General features: G+C 38.1%; 1 protein-coding gene across 1 annotated transcript in view; it reads right to left on the bottom strand.

Moving 5' to 3' along the window:
- The window catches only part of KCNIP1 (potassium voltage-gated channel interacting protein 1), a 567,622-nt gene extending 558,625 nt beyond the window's left edge, over positions 1-8,997 (bottom strand). Inside the window, exon 1 of the mRNA XM_034405930.3 lies at positions 8,414-8,997. Coding sequence (XP_034261821.1) covers positions 8,414-8,501 — 88 coding nt within the window. The 5' untranslated portion in view covers positions 8,502-8,997. The remainder of the gene's footprint in view (positions 1-8,413) is intronic.
- Positions 8,998-17,435: the final 8,438 nt, after the last annotated feature.

Raw genomic sequence — 17,435 nt, 5'->3', positions numbered from 1 at the left:
ATGAAGGCTATTGCTGAGCACATTGTAAGCTGCCCTGAGTCTTCGGAGAAGGGCGGCATATAAATCAAATTTAAAAAAAAATGGATACATATTTTAATGTAAGCAGGTATCTTTTTAAAAAAAGGAAATATTTGGAAATCAGTATCAGTAGGTGAAAAGTCCAATAAAACAATACAGATGAAAGTATCAGCTCAACAAGTACCATGAATATGGTACATTCCATGTGAATGTTTCTTTAAGAAAACATTCTCAGTATTTATCTGGGACTTAATTTGAAATATTGAAACTCATTCTGAATTATCACAGGACCATCACACTCAACCAAATCCAATACTACAAGCAGACAAGTGTCCAGAGCTTAAATCAAGTGCATCATAATCAATGGAACTCAATATCACCAGGAGTTCAAACAGAATTCAATGTATACATCTGTAAGGTCCATTAAGGAAGCCAAAGAAAGTTTCTTGTGTTGCTTAAGAGTAGCACAGTGCCATCAAAGTCAGCTGTAACAGGCAGTCTCAAATTTGCAGCTCTCCAAGTCGTTGGTGCTTAGCATGTTATCTGGAAAAGTCAGAGTGCTACAGCTCAGTTATGGGAATGGGCCAGCAGTCTTAGTAGAGCAGTAAATCTACTCATCCTGGCTTCATGGATATGCCAGCAACAGTGGAGAGTCTTATTGGCTGGGCCATGATTGCCTTGTGGGTATCCTAGTAAACCATATGGATCTAGCCACTTGATGCAGATACTAAAAAGGCAAATCCTCTCTTGGACACCACACAGTCCTGATCACGGAAGCAACTGTTCCAAGCTACACTGGTCTGGTTAGACTCCATTTGGTGTACCCTATCCAATTCTGTGCACCAGAGTTAAAAATGGACAATGACAAACTGAAGTTCAGAAGAGGGCTGTGACAGCATTAAGATGTCTGCAAATGAAATGTATGGGATATGGTTAAAGATCTGAGAACCTTTAACCTATGGAAGAGATAGCTAAAGGGAGATATGACAGCAGTTTTTAAATATTGGAAGGGCTGCTACAAAGAAGAGGGAGTCAACTTTTTCTGTGTTGCTCCAGAGGGCAAGACCAGAACCAATGGATTAAAGGAAATAATTAAAGAAATTACTCCAAGGAAACAAGTTCAAGGAAAATTTCAGAAGGAATATCCAGATTCTACAGATGTCAGATAGTTCAAGAGGCTGTCAATACTAAGTGGTTGATTTTCTTTCGCTAAACAGATGCTAGATGGTCACGATCAAAAAGATTGTGTAGTTGAGACTGAGATTGTGTACATCTGAGACTGAGCACAGGTTTGGGTTAAATGACCTTTAACTTATGATTGTATTACCTATGCTTTTATGATTTATTTAATATCTTTAATATCAAGCTTATTTAAGATGTCTTAAATAAGACATCCTTAAATTGATATGAGCCTTGCTGAAATAAAGATTCATCTACATTAATTTTCTTTAAGTGTCATTCCAATTTCTACAGTAATTTGGTTTTCAGTGTTCCAGTTATAGCTTTCTTGTACCCCACAGCGTCATATTTCCCCTGCATATTTTTTAAACTAACTGAGCAGCCTGACTTTTTTATTTTTTATGTTTTAGCCCGAAATATATATATCACATATATATATTCTGCTATTCCCTTTCAGGGTAAGGAATTAAAGCTGGGTAATAAGAAAAAAGGTAATCCTATGAGATCTAGTTTTCACCAACATCGTTCATTATCCCACTCTTGCCTTTCTGTCCCTTGTAAATCATCCTTCCTTCCACGAAATTTATACACCTGTTTGCTCATTATTATTTCTAGGATATTATTTTGAGTATTCAAACTCCTTTATTACCTGGTCTTAAATCTCCTTAAGATGCTCACTTTCTATGCAGAAACTGGTTAGAAAGGAAGTTGGGTTAAGAAAGCCATGTCCAGATTTGAAGCTATTCTTCAGATTTGAAAAAGAGGTTCATCAGCTATTCTGCTTGGACCAGGATTACCAAGACTAGTTGGTGGATTCCCCTGCTTCTTTATTCCTTCTACCTCTGCCAGGAAATCAAACACACATTGTTTTCCTTTACTCTTTAGAACCGATATTTTGCCCTGACAACCTTGGAAGATTTCTGTTATTTCACTTACATTTATTCTGTTATTTCATTTACACCTAACACCTTGTGTTCTGGTGCATCCACCAGGGAAAAGGGAAAAGAAAACACTGCAGTTTTGCAGTTCTTCCTGTCTCCTGAGCTAGATGGAGAAACTAGCAGAATTCTTTTCAATTCAATTTCACCTGGTAAAAGAAAAGAGAGAGAAATGCTCACAATTGCACAAGGCCACTCATTTAATTTGTATTTGGAAAATAGCCAGATTTTTTTTCCCAACTCCCACAGCTCAATTTGCTCTGGCTTATTTTATTTTGAATGCCATAGCTGTATGTTGTACATATGCACTGGCTTAAAATTCAATATTTTCTCTTTAATATTATAGATCATATTTCCTTTTATGCATGCTCCAGTATTTTTGATTCTTTGAAAACTGAAGTTTTATATGTATCACCAACTAAAAAAAGTGTAAAGGCATAACGCCCCCTCCCAAAGTAGTACCATTGTAAAAGCTTACTCTAGGCCACCTAGCCAGAATGCCTTTCTAAATCAATTAACTAAACTTTCAAAAGATAAGTTAAAATGGTAAAATGGTATCGTCTACTACCCTGATATCTGCTGGAGAAAGGAGTCAGTTAAGAATGAAGATTCAGATTTCAGACCTCTCTTGTGGTGAGTTTCATTTTTCTGAAAGTAAAAGAAACTTTATCCTGGACAAAATCCTGACAAGTTGAGAGCAATTAGTTGATGGTCTGAAAATGTCAGACACCATGGGGAAAAGAGGTTGTATTATGTTGGAATTCAGGATAACTAATAGAGGAAAATCTGACAGAAATACATCATGTATCCTATGGTTCAAAAGAGCAGGATTTCATGAAATCAAATGAAAACAAGCCAGCTTAATAGGTCTTCATATCTTAAAAAGATAAACCAGCTCAACAAGGATGGAGATCTTGAAGAAGAGAGTGAAAGTGCAGAAACCAATGGTTTCCAGAGAAGGGAAACTAGGAAAAGTTTTAAGATGTCCATATATGAAGGAATAGCAGCTAAAAAGGAAAGCACATGCATAAAATATCAGGGGCTGATAATGAAGAAAGAGTACAAATCAGTAGTTTGATTCCATAGGAATAATACCCCAAAGGCTCAATTAATGCAAGACATGATGAAAATGGATAGTAGCTCCCAGATGTTGAAGAAGCTGTTAGTTGTTGCACAGGGAGGTGGAGAAATAATAATTGGGAATGGGTAGAAAGCAGAACTGAAACACATTCTTTGCATTCTCGCCCAAGAGGGAAAAAAGGCCTTCCTGACATGACTAAGGAAGAGGGAACTCAGGTTTGATAAAAGGAGCATAAGAGCTCACATTTCTATCTTAAACAAATTCTCAGATGCTAAAAGAGCTGAGACATCAGAAGTGCTGACTCTAATCTATGAAAATTTGAGAAAAATTGGCAATGAGACAAAAGGTTGAGAAAAAAATAATAAACACATTCATAGAAGAGGGTAATCTGGGGGAAAGAAACAAGACCAGACTGCTTAACATTTGTGCTTAGCAATTTTTTTTAGAAAGGACTATTAAGCAAATATCTAGGAGCATTCAAAAAGAAAGTTTCCACTGCAAGGAACCAGTATGGGTTTGTCAAGAATAAATCATGCCAGGCTAACCTTATCACATTTTTAGAAATTTAGAAATTTGGTAGACCAGGAGAACGCTGTTAATGAAGTACACCATGAGCTCAGAAGAACATTTGACAAAGTCTCTTGTGACAGCTCGTTGACAAAGGAAAAGTGAATAAACCAGGATATTCTACTGCATTTCAGCAAATGAGTTTCTGACTGAAGACCCAGACCTAAGGAGTACTTATCCTTTGGAGGGAAAAATCAAGTGAGGATTCCCAAGACTCTGTTATTGGTCCTATATCTGTATGTCTTTCTCAGATTTGGCTTAGCATGTTTCCTATTTATTAAATGTATATGCCGCCTATCAACGTATGTTGTGTGTATAATGCCACTGGGATATGAAAACTATGGTTTATGGGTTAATTCAATGTCTGAACTCAACACTGGTTTAGTGTTTGAGTGTTTAGTGTCAACTAACCATGCTTAAACAAAGCAAGTGTTAGGGTGAAGTGTGTAGTTATATAACTAATAAATGATTCTATTTGTAGGGCACAAAAGGAACTACAGAATCATTAACATTAAAGTCACCAGTTCCAGACAATTTGTATGCTCTTTCCCCAGCACATATCCCTCCCTAGTTTACCAGGTACCTTTCGCTGACAAGAGTGCACACACACACACCTATACAGTTAGTTTAGCCTTAGCCTTCCAATGTTTAGAAAATGAGGATAACATGAAAAATTGCAGAAATAGCACCAAATAAAGAATGATTGCCAAATACATTAGACATCAAGTATCGGTTGGCATAAAACCTTCCCAAATTCTTTATAAGAATTTTTCTTTCTTATGCAAAAGGTGGCACAATTCTTTGGGTGAAATCAATCTGTTCTCAACACAGCAGGACAGATAAATTTAATCCCTTTGAGAGCTCTCATTCAATAAACAAACCATCAGTAAAGTATACCATTTGTTTAAAACATTGCTTTCCACTTTTCTATAAAAGCAAAGCAATCTAGAGTACAGTTAGTAATGCAGAATTGGCAACAGACAGCTGGTAGATCAAAATCAGGGGCAATGTTTCTTTTTCTCCTGCCCTAGATGAACTTCTACATGATTTTATTCCTTCTAATTAACACAATGGAAATGGAAGGTGAAATACCCTGATGAGTTTGGCTTCTAGCAAGATAAGATGTTTCTGAACCCACCTTTGAACTACGAACTATTTCCTCTGCATGGAAAACTATTTAGGTAGCAGGTTTATACAAGGACAGAAAATATTTACACAATTAGATCAGGCTAATATTTTCTGAAGAATCCTGGAAAATATATAAATGATGAAGTAACCAGTCAAAGTACTCTTATCTTTCTCCTTCCAGTAGATAGATATAGAAGATATGAACAGCAAATGCAACTTATGTTCACTTAGATTTAACTGCAGTTCCCCAAAAGATCTCAGAAACCACGCATAGAGTTTCCAAGCTCCTGGAGGACTAAAATCCAAACAGCTACAGGCAGCTATAATCTCCTTTCAGATTTTCTCAGTCAACATGGGAAAGGGATAAAAATCTTTTTCACACTTTAGTGATTCCAAATGGTGCAGAGGTATTTTCTTTTACCATTATAGTACTGCTGAGTTAGAGCATATTACTGGCATAGGTCACACTGTGCTTTATGTATCTCTGTTAACAAATTACATATTGTGTTTGTAAAAGATGTGGGGGGGGAAATGTTCAAAACCAAAGAAAGAGAGTGCCAAATCTGTGTTAGGGACAGGAAGCTCTTGTAGAGAACCCTTGAACAAATGCTGTGTCAAAAGTATCTTGGAGTCCAGAACAGAATAAATAATGATTATATAGAAACATTTTTTACTACCACCATTTGTCATGACCAATAAGAGAAGTTTGGTTATTTATTTATTTGGAAAATTTATATTGCCACCTACTCTTTCTCAGCAACTCAAGGCAACTTACAGGAACTAAAGACACAATATAAAAGAAATATTTACTCAAGGCAGGTAGATTTCTTTAAGATGTCTAATATATTACGAAGTAATGGCTCTCCACTTAAGTTTTCATTATTTGAGCTGTTGGAACATTCAACAGTAACTGCATTGAATCAGAGAGAGATTTTAAGCAGCAACTTCTTCCTGCTGTTGACGCCATCCAAAGTCCATGTCTTCTAGACTGAAAACCATGTAGTGGGGGGAAAATACATGATTAAATCAACTCCTTAGAGATCACAAACTTTTAATCTTTGCAGTTCTGAAATGAGACACTGTTATTGAAAACAAACAGGTAAATCGAAATATCCAAGAGCAAAATAATGGCAGTGTGCCAATAACAGTATTTTATAATTCATGAGAAGTTTGCTAGTAATTTATGCTATTTGGAATACTTTGCCAGGTTTTCCATGCTTAACTAATACGTAGCACCATATGCAGTCAAAACCTGAGAAGAACTTATAGAAGAGCCTATAGAAGAGCTTATATACAGAAGTTTAGTAAGTTTTTAACCTTTAATCACAATATTGACAAAAAATTATCCATTTATCCCAGGGCTACCTGGAAGTCGTAGTTCTGCAAGAAGGTAACGTTTGCATGGCATTTTTCCAATAGAATTTGAAAGTCAGAAAAACTAATGTCCTTCAATATCTTGTAGGGGAAATTGTAACTTTTAGAATGATTTATAATTACTACAATGAAAGCTATATAATGCTACCGTAGTTGGAGTTGATGATATTCACTCCCTTCTATGCATTTCTCATGTATGAGGAGCAATATATTACTGTACTAATTAGGGAAGAAAAATACATTCACTTAATTCAAAAGGACTGATTTCACAAGTAAACATGTTCAGAATCAAGCATTTATTTAAAATCCAGTCTGATCTTCTGCACTATATTCTTTCTCTTGCATGTTACTATTGATTTGTATTTTACTATATGCTGATGGGGGAAGCACAGCATTTTCCCCAACTTTGCTAATCTTGCATCCAAATAAAGGTAATTATCTTTTAAAGGTGCCCATCAGTTAAAATGATACAGAAATAAACATCTTGTAGCTATAAAAAGTATGGATGTTGTGAATTGCTATAATGCTGGTATCCAGAAAGAAGTCAGCTAAACCAAAGGACAGCAACAAAAAAGTGTCTATATGTATGTGATTAACAAGCATCATTTCCTTCAGAGTGCAGAGGTCAAGCACACAAATGGTGGTACTTCTTACAGCAGCAGTAGGAATTAGCACACCAGGATGCCAGAGGTCTGAATGTCACCACTTCTAACTCAGCCCTGAGATGCCCAGCATATTATTTGTCCTTTAACCTTTTCATGACCAAGCCATTTTGGCAATAATGAAAAGTCAGGGTCATTGCCACTAAGGCTAGACAGTTGTTAGAAGTTTGTAGCTGGTTCCAGATTCTCAGCTTGGAAGACAATGCCACTATTATGTTTAGTGCAGAATATTTTCCTCAGGAGATGCCAGTTATTGAATCATTTAACCTAACTATTTAAAACATGAGGGAATCTACTGTAATGAGTTAAGTTTCCAATCATTTACTAAGCGATTGGAAATATTTATTGCATAGCTGATCACAAATACCCAACATCTCCAGGTACACATTGAGTTCTTTGGGGAAAGGCATAAAATCCAAAGCTTGACCATATCCCCCTCGTCACCAAAAACAACACAGCCAATAAAGCAGTGGCACACCTGAGATTTCACACTGCACAAAAACAAGCCTTAATTTCTTCTAATGTTCCTAGAGGGTATTTCAAAGCTTCTGGGGTTTTGTTTTTTGGAGAAGAAAGGCGAGAGAAGAAAACAATTTCACCAGCTAATCCTAATGCGACTTCACATCTGCATTCCTCTCTTGACTGAGCTCAACAACAACAACAAAACTTTAAAATGTCTCCATTAGCCATCATCAAACAGTTCAAGTGTGAAATCACAAAACTTCTTCAGGCAATTAAAGAACACTGAAGAAACATTTCCCATTACTAAAACTTCAGAGAAAGTTAATCAAAACGAGGATATTTTTAATTTTTATTTTTTTTGGGGGGTGGGGTGGGGGGAAAGCATCGATTCCATTCCATTCCGAGCCTGTCAACCTTGACCCGGCCGGGCATCAATCGAGAGTGATGGGGAGGAGGGGAAAGAGGCAAAAGCACAGAGAACGAGTCTTCCCATCGAGAAACTAGAGATTCGCGGATCGGTTTTCACACCGCCTTCTAACCTCTGCCGTTACTGCTGCAAATGAAAAAGGACGAATCGCAGCTTCGGAAGCAGGAAAGCATGTCCCGATGGAAGCCTTTTTTCTACGAGGCTCGCTGCAAATCCACTCATCGACGCTCATTTGGATATTAAAACGGGTCTCCCGACCCTGAAAAGGATTCAGACTCCCGAGCAAAAGACTTCTTGGAGCTGCTGCACCCAGACAGCCGCAGCAACCTGGTGAAGCTGACTCAAAAATGCTTGCCTGGTCCGGAGCCTCACCGATCGCCCAGAAGTGACCCACCAACAGTTAGCATCTTCCTCGGCACGGCAAAAACGCCACAGCGCAACGCCCTCTCCGAAGGGACCAGGGACCCATTCCTCTCCCCAAACCCAACGGTTGGCCAACGGTTGGCTTACTCGCTCCTTTTACCTCCCTCTCTCCTCTGTGGCCAGCCGTTCCCGCGTCGCCTGCTCCTCATCTTACCTTTGTTAAGAGTGCCCGTGACGAGTTTGAAGAGGGTGCGGGCAAATTTCACCAGGCCGTGCCTGCACCGCTTCGAGCACCCGCTCATGGCTCCCGAGAAAGGGCCCGCTTCTCTCCTACTAGCCCGAAAAGTCCTCGACAACTTCCGAGAGCGCAAAACTCTCTTTCGTCCCTTTCGCTGCTGTTCCCGGACGCCGGGTTGCCACGCTGAGTTTCCAGCAATGGGGAGAGCAGCCGAGGCGTGTGCGCTACCCCGTGTTAAAGGCGCAGCTGCTTCCTTGCCCTCCTGTTCCCTCCACCCTGGCAGAAGGATGGTGGATGCCCCGTAGGGTTGAGCAGCCCGAGGAGTTAGCTGCCGCACCGCGCTTTGCCGACCGCCTTCTGGGGCAGTGGAAATGCAGCAAGGAATGTGGAGAGCAGCACTGGGGGCGAGGGACGGGCGTTGGGGAGCCCCGTTTTTGGCTTCTCCGACCCGTTGGTCTGTCTTCTCAGAAACGAGGGGAGCGACTATTCTCGAAGAGAAGACCGTGCTTGGAAGGATTTGCTACCCCAGCGAGCCTGTCGGCTGGCTCTTTTCTGAAATTACAGCAGCCCACCGGGAGCTCTGCTTCCGACGTCCGCTACCGGTTTGACGGGCTCCTGCAGGGGTTAACGCTTCTGATGCTGCTGATTAGGAAAGTAGCAACTGGTGCTTGAATTTCCATTCTCATTCTTTCTTTCTCTCTCTCTCTCTCTCCCTCCCCTCTTCCTCTCCCTTTCCCCCCTCTTCCTCCTCCCCTCGTCCTCTTATCGATGTTGCCCTGGTCTCTGCAGAAGTTCATTTTACCATCCTGGGGAAATAAGCACCTTAGCAGATTGCTATGCACCACCTTGCAGTTTCAAAAAAACGAAACAAAAAAAGTTGGCAACTTCTCTAGCTTTTGGTTCAGAAGAGTTCTGCTAAAGTAAAGTTGGGTATACCTTTCCCACCACCCACCAACCCCAATACCCCAAAAAATACAGATTACACACTTATCCATTCTTCTGAGATAAAATGATGGATGCTGGCAATATGCTGACTCTGTAAACCGCTTAGAGAGGGCTGTAAAGCACTATGAAGCGGTATATAAATCTTAAGTGCTAAGTGCTATTGTTTTTCCCAGAGCAAAAAAGATTCCCTCTCCCAATATAATGGGAGGAATTAATTAGCCTGGGACTAATTTTGAAGTGAGTAGGCTACCTCTATTAGGAAAATATACTCTTGATAGGCCAATATATCATAGATAAATACAGTTATATCTAGAAATACTACTACTTCTGTGGAAGTTATACTTGCCAGTGTGTTGCACCTGCCATAGAAATTTTTTTTAAAGAAAAGGGTAGTGCTGGCATTTGGAAGTAGTTTTTACTTTTTATTGTCTTTCCAAGCCTGACTATATAGAAGGCCCAAAATGCATAAGTATCTATGCCACATTTGTGAAAAACTGGCTGAATATTTATTCCCAGTTCAACCCTTCCCTCTTATGTTTAATTCTAGATTCCAACTTTGGCAAACGCATCTTGGGGAAAAAATCCTACAAAACACACCCAACCATAGTCTCCCCTTTGATTGGGTAAATGGGTATATTAACTGTTTCCTAATATGATTTGATTGCTTATTTGTTCCCTATGACTATCATTAAGTGTTGTACCTTATGATTCTTGACAAATGTATCTTTTCTTTTATGTACACCGAGAGCGTATGCACCAAGACAAATTCCTTGTGTGTCCAATCACACTTGGCCAATAAAGAATTCTATTCTATTCTATTCTATTCTATTCTATTCTATTCTATTCTATTCTATTCTATTCTACTCTACTCTACTCTACTCTACTCTACTCTACTCTACTCTACTCTACTCTACTCTATTCTACAGTATGAGCAAGAGATATACCCAGTGCATCAAGTGATAATTACCCTTCAGGTGATCTTGATGCCATGGTTCTGTGCTAACAGAACATAACATAGCATAAGATTATTCCTGAAAACAAAAATATAATGAGTCTTGTTTTGCCTGTCTACCTGCAGCTTGCTGTTATTACACGAGAGCAGGAAGCAAATACTTTACAAGCCAAGTGGTAATAACCTGACAAAAAAATCATTAGGAGAGTATCTTTTACATCTCAAGACTTCTTCTCTACGAAAGGCAATGAATAATGTTGAATTATTTACTTTTTCAATACAGGTAGTCCTTGATTTACAACAGTTCATTTAGCGACTGTTACAAAGTTACAATGGCACTGAAAAAATGTGATTTCACCCTTATGGACATTGTGGCATCCACATAGTTATGCGATAGAAATTCAGACACTTGACAACTGAGTCATATTTATGTCTGTTGGAGTGTCCCAGGGTCGTGTGATCACCTTTTGTGACCTTTTGACAAGCAAAGTCAATGGGGAAGCCAGATGCACTTAACAACCATGTTACTAACTTGACAACTGCAGGGATTCACTTAACAGCTGTGGCAAGAAAACTCATAAAATGGAGTAAGACTCATTTAACAAATGTCTCACTTAACAACATAAATTTTGGGCTCAATTCTGGTTGTAAGTCGAGGACTGCCTGTACCTTGTGATGCTTCCTTGAGCGGCAATATAATGTGAAACATAAGTGGCAATGCTGCACCTAAATCACATGCACATATCAGGACAGATTTTAACACTAAAGGTAAAAGTAAAGGTTCCCCTCACAAATATGTGCTAGTCATTCCCGACTCTAGAAGGCGGTGCTCATCTCTGTTTCAAAGCCGGAGAGCCAGCGCTGTCTGAAGACGTCTCCGTCATCATGTGGCCAGCATGACTAAATGCCAAAGGCTCACGGAACGCTGTTACCTTCCCACCAAAGGTGGTCCCTATTTTTCTACTTGCATTTTTACGTGCTTTTGAACTGCTAGGTTGGCAGAAGCTGGGACAAGTAACGGGAGCTCACCCCATTACGGGGCACTAGGGATTCGAACCGCTGAACTGCCGACCTTTCGATCGACAAGCTCAGCATCTTAGCCACTGAGCCACCACATCCCTTCTATTTTAACACTAGAGCAACCCTAATACAGTGACGAAATTGAATTATGGAATGTATAGACGACGTATATATTGTATTTTGTGTAAAAAATGTTAAGCTTCTTTGAAGTACTTATGGGCAAAATCTGTTATTCAGACCATAAACATTTAATTACATTTAAAATATCCATCTGAGTGTGATTTTTTTTCCACTTCCCCAAGACCTCCTACCCCTATTTGTTCTGGGACCCACTCTCTATTTGTACTGGGCCCCCATCTCAATGTATTTCATGCCAGCCATTTTTACCATTCAACCTTCATTTATCCAATCTTGATCCTATCACTTCTATCCCTTAAGAAGCAGAAACACTTCTTAAAGTTCCATTCCTACTCTATTCAATGTACTTTTACGTTTCTCCTGACACACCCAGTTCTCATTTACATGTAATAAAGTAAGCAGAAGCATCATCATGTACAAAGCCAGTTTTGCTTCTGTCAAGAAACAAACCATATAGGACAAACATTAAAATAAGGGGGATAATTAGGGAGTAGTTATCATTCCTTTCACCTTGGCAATATAATCATGCTGGCCACATGATTACGGAAGTGTCTTCATACAACCCTGGCTCCCTCACCTAGGAAACAGAGATGAGCCTCACCCCCTAAAGTCAGACATGACTAGACAGGAGAAACCTTTACCTTTCTTTCTTTTTCTTTTTTAAAGAAGAAGACAAAAAGCTATAGAGTCAAAAATGAATAATACTGAGTTCAAAGTAGGGCTGAAACATAGTGGTTAGCCCAAAGTCGCAGATGTTCAGCTTATTCCAAAAACACATTTTCAAATATCATTTTAGGCTGCATATCACAATTTATCAACTATAATATACGGTTTACACCATATGCTAAATCAAAAAATAAATAAATAGAGGTTTAACAATGCGAATTAGATTTTAATCTCTGTCGTACGATATTTTGCTAGTGCAGATACTTTCTCACAAAGTCGCTTTAGGTTGAACAGTGGGGTTCTTTTCTTTGACCATGGTTTCTGCTTTTCTCCCTGTTCTTTGAGGTTATTCTCACAACCCATAACAATATCTAACTTTTTGGTTAGCACAAGAGTTCCCAAACAATCCCAAATGGTTTCCAAACAATCATACCAAATGGTTAACAGATTCTATACAGATAATGGGGTTTTGGGATAATGGCTTTTCATTAAACTACAATTCTATTGCTCAGAAATATTTTGGCAATCTTTTTTTCTGTTTTTAAAGTGATTTTATAGATGGATTTTTAAAGATAGCCTCAGTAGCAGTGGTGGGTTGTCCCCAGTTCGGACCGGTTCTATAGAACCAGTAGTAAAACTGGCGGGAGGCTTCGCCCACTAACCCAGACGTCACCAGAAGCAACCTGCGAATGCACAGAAGCTTCTGTGTGAGTGGGCATGATGCGAACCGGTAGTAAAGGTAAGTAGAACCCACCCCTGCTCAGTAGATACAATTTTTGAATAAAATAGCCTGCATTGTATAATGTTTTAAATTTACAACATATTTTGTATAGTACGCAGTTCATTTCAATGCACTCTCACAAAAATGTGCCTAGAAAGAAAATCTGTTTCTTAAATTCGGTGAAAAATTGACAGTATGTCCTTGTGTCAGTTACTATGTACAGAGCGGTTAGTAATTTATATTTAATAAAAATTTCAGATATTGAAATAGAAATTCAGTTTTTAACACTTGATTAATTCTAATACTTAACTTTTAAAAAGAAGTTTTAAATATTTATTTTTGAAGTTTAAATAACAATGAATACATTAAATGCAGTTGGGATGGGGCATTCACTGCATACTTGGTAGTTTCCTCCAATTCTTGTATATATCCATTCCAGCCTAGGCAGATTTCAACCTTTTTAACTAGAACCCAAGTTTGCCAGCTAGAGCAAGATGAGAGGGGGAGAGGAAAGGATTACTGGAAAGGCTATAAAGCTGCCCAGACTCTCCCCAAATAGTGAGATGGGTAGTAAAATACATACATACATACATACATACATATATACATACATACATACATACATACATACATACATACATGTACATACATACAATATAGAATTAACAATCAAATTAGATAGGAGTACATAATGAGAATGCACACTGGAATGACCTGTTTTTACTCTACTGCAAATCATTCAGACCTTCAAGTTTCTCCAATCCTTCCTTACTACAGTACTCAGAAACAGATAGAAAGGACCGAAGGCTTGTTGATACAACATCACTCACACCAGTTCAGCAAAGTATATAACATGGACGTGCTAAAATATAGCTTCTTCCATCAAAGCCTACTTTGCTTATAATCCAGGCACACATAATAATCATTAGCTATTTGCATTGAATTTAATGTTTTCTGAACTCGGCAGGGAGCAACATGTTTTCTTCGTACATTTTGTGCCCACAGTGTGGCTGCTATCCATTTAGAATACACCCACAAAAATGGTCCCACTTAACCTAGAGTGTACCTGATAATTTTATAATTCAAGCCGGGAGGGAACCACTAAATTCATGCATCTGACCTCAAGCATCACAAAGCTCGTAAGCACACAGTCAGCTGCTTATTGACAATCAAAAGATAGCAGCAGAAACCTTAAGGTCTCAAGGAATGGAAACCAACATATACATTAGTGACAAATAGTCTGCATTTTTCATCCATTTCTATAGTAGTCTCCGTAATGCCCTCATGGAAATCCTTTATATTGGTCCTAATCCAGGCACCCATTTGTCAGCAGGAGATAAAAACAAGTGGGAGAAACTGAGCAGCATGCAGGCTTTCAGGAAAAAAATCAAGAGAGAAATAAAATCTACTCAGAAGTCAGAACTCAGCAATTGCACATTAAATTCATCCCTAACTAATATGCTTGCAGCAATGAATCACTGTCAATATGTTAACATCTTTGGAGAGTAGCTTTTCTCTTTAACTCTGATAAATTCAGTGTCCTGAGGCTATACATGTTTCAGATAGGATAAGGAGTACATCTTTTAATTCCTCCATACAGCCAGCCAAAAATCTGTCTTAGGGAAGACCAAGCATTTCTTTCATAAAACTATGGGACTGGAGGAAAGAAGAATCGCTCACCCATCATCCCCAAACTTTAGATAAAGCTTCCAGATTTCTAAAAGCAATTGTCAGATTTGTGCCATTGAAACATATCCAAAGGGGAATTATAAAATCTATGATAGGAGGGTGATTACCTGAATTGTGTTTGATTAAATGTAAAAATAAGTGAAAGGGAATCAACTTTAGTTCTTCTCCTGGCCCCACAAACTACTATTGAGAATGTAATTCCAGGCCCCTTAAATGTGGTCCAGAAATAAGACATGATGAATTATAGCTCTGCCTGGAAGCAGATAAGATCCCGGTGCCACCGGTAGCTTTGTCAACAGGAAGCTGTTGACGATTCCAGAATGTAATTGAATAGAATGTAATGTAGTTTTTGAATCATTGATTGTCTTACATTTACAATCCTGTATTTTTATTTGGTTTTAGTGTATCTCTTGTTTAATTCATTTTGAAACATTTTATTTTTATTGTGAATTGACTTGACTACCATCCTTGGCACAAATGTTAAATACACATCCAACAAGTCAATTAACATCTGAGCTATGGCAGATATTCAGTATGCCTCTTTCCAATTATTAAAAATAGTAGGGGGTTGGTGCCATATTTACATAAAATAACTTTCCCATTTCCTTCTTTTTATGGATCAATCTCCTGGATCACAGGGCAAATAGTACAAATATAATACATTGGTAACAATTGTTTGCAAATCTGAAATTTGCTTCTTATGGAAGTCACAACCCTACCTTCTACTGGGAGTTCTTGACTGCTAGTTGCCACCAAATTTATGATTACTATTCACCACTTCTACTCTAATGCTAATAGCAAATGAAACTTTAGGCAATTATTGTTCAGATCAGGACTGAGTGCATGTACCAGAAGTGAATATGCCAAAGCCACATGTTTTTGAAAGTGTGGTCTGGCCTTGTTCTCAGGATGCTGCTGAAAGATTTCCCTTTTTATGACTTTAAGCAAGTTTCTAAACTGGTAAACAAATTGATTGATTGGTTTAAAAGGTTTGTTTGAAGCACTTAATCAAAAATAATTTAATTTGGGAACAGATGACTTCCAGAATTCAGTTTTGGTACTGCTTGTGAGAAATAAACCCATTTAGACCAACTATATGGAGTACTTTCTGCAGCTGGTCTATTAACATTCTCTCCTTTAACATTAAGAACAGAGAAATTCACTAACTTTCACTCACTTTCTCCAAGGACAAGATAAACAGGTCAACAGTTTTTCGAGGATTATGTTCCCAACTGGCAGTGGCAAAAATAATAATATTTTTTTTTTTTTAAAGAACATTGGTTTTTCTTCTAATACAAGTAACAGCAACAGCAACTCTGTTGGCTTCCTAGACATCATTTTGCATCATCCACAAGAGGTCCAATATTATTCTGGGGTATTGTGGATATAAATGCCCATAAAAATAGTTGATAAAATATTCAAAGAAAATTGCATTAATATATATTTTTTTAAAAAAATATTTGGAAGTGAGGGGGAAAAAATTCTGAAGTTCTCTTAGGAATAACAACTATTTTCTTAGAAAAACTAGCAAAGCTTAATTTTTATTTTATTTTATTGTTTTGAAAATTTGGAAATTCTTAGTCTAATTAATATCTATTAATTTATGCAGCAAAAAAGTATGGTAAGTAAATAACTCCGACATTTTAATCAAGTCTTATGTAAGAAGCCTTCTGTATTCAAAAAGTACACTCAGTAAAGGAAAAATTGACAGCACATTTGTTTTCCCCAAAAAATAACAGCATGATGGATTTGTTAAGAGAAATGTTGTCCTTCAGTCTGTCACTCATAAGAAACCTAAATACCTTTAATTGTTTTTTAAATGTGAAAGTTTCAAAGATAAAAGCTTAAGTCTTCTATAACGTTCCAGTCCTGCTGATTCTGGGGAAAGTCAATGCAGTTTTCCTGACAAAGAAATAGAAGAGGTTGGCCACTGCCTTCTTCCAAATCAATTTCTTGATAGGATAATTTAGTTCCCAACACAAAACTAAAATAAGAGATCCTCTCTGAGCTTGCTTGTTTTCTTGCAGATGTTTCATTACCCTAACTAGGTAACATCAGGAGTGTAGTTTGCTGTCAGTTTATATTCCTGTCTATGTGGGTGGGTGAGGGTCTTAGAGATTCTTTGGTTAGGCTGTTTACTGTTGGCCCTTTGGCAGTTTCTTGGTTGGGGTATTGCTTAGTTGATTGCTGGTCTGATGTTGATTTTGGAGTTAATCCATGCTGATCTGAGTGCTGATTGCTGGTGGAAAGGTGCTGGAGTCTTTTTCTCTTTTGGGCTGGTTGATTGTCTCTTTTGCATAATCTATAGATGTTGTTAATATCTATGTATCTTTTGAGGCTCATTTGTCAGAGTGCCAGGCTTCTAAAACTAAAGTAGTAGTAGTAGTAGTAGTAGTAGTAGTAGTAGTAGTAGTAGTAGTAGAGGTAGTAGTAGTAGTAGTGGTGGTGTGGTGGTGGAGGTAGGTAGTAGACAGCAAAATCAACAACAACAACAACAAAAAGCCAAATGACATTAAACAAATAAGAAACATCAACCCAAGGCCTGGGATCAAAGACTGTTTTTTCAAAGCTTTCCAGAACCCCAGGAGAGAGGACACTATCCTTATTTGTGGGGGAACGCTTTTCCCAAGGGTGGGGGCCTCAACAGAGAAGGCACACTTTCTCAATCCCATAATATGTTTAATGGAGAAAACCTGGAGTACACTAACTCTGCTGAAAAGTTAATATTATTATTCCAGAATTAATGTAATAATTAGAACAAAAGTGATTGCAAGACTAAGCTTTTTACTTACAATTTCCTCTTCGATATTGTTTCAACACCAACCTCAGTCCTTTGATATTTGGGGAAATATTTGGACTCAGTAAAC

This window comes from Pantherophis guttatus, chromosome 2 (genome assembly GCF_059756535.1).
Source record: "Pantherophis guttatus breed Tessera chromosome 2, ASM5975653v1, whole genome shotgun sequence".
Classification (NCBI taxonomy): domain Eukaryota; kingdom Metazoa; phylum Chordata; class Lepidosauria; order Squamata; family Colubridae; genus Pantherophis; species Pantherophis guttatus.
This window is presented reverse-complemented; position numbering and strand designations above follow the sequence as displayed.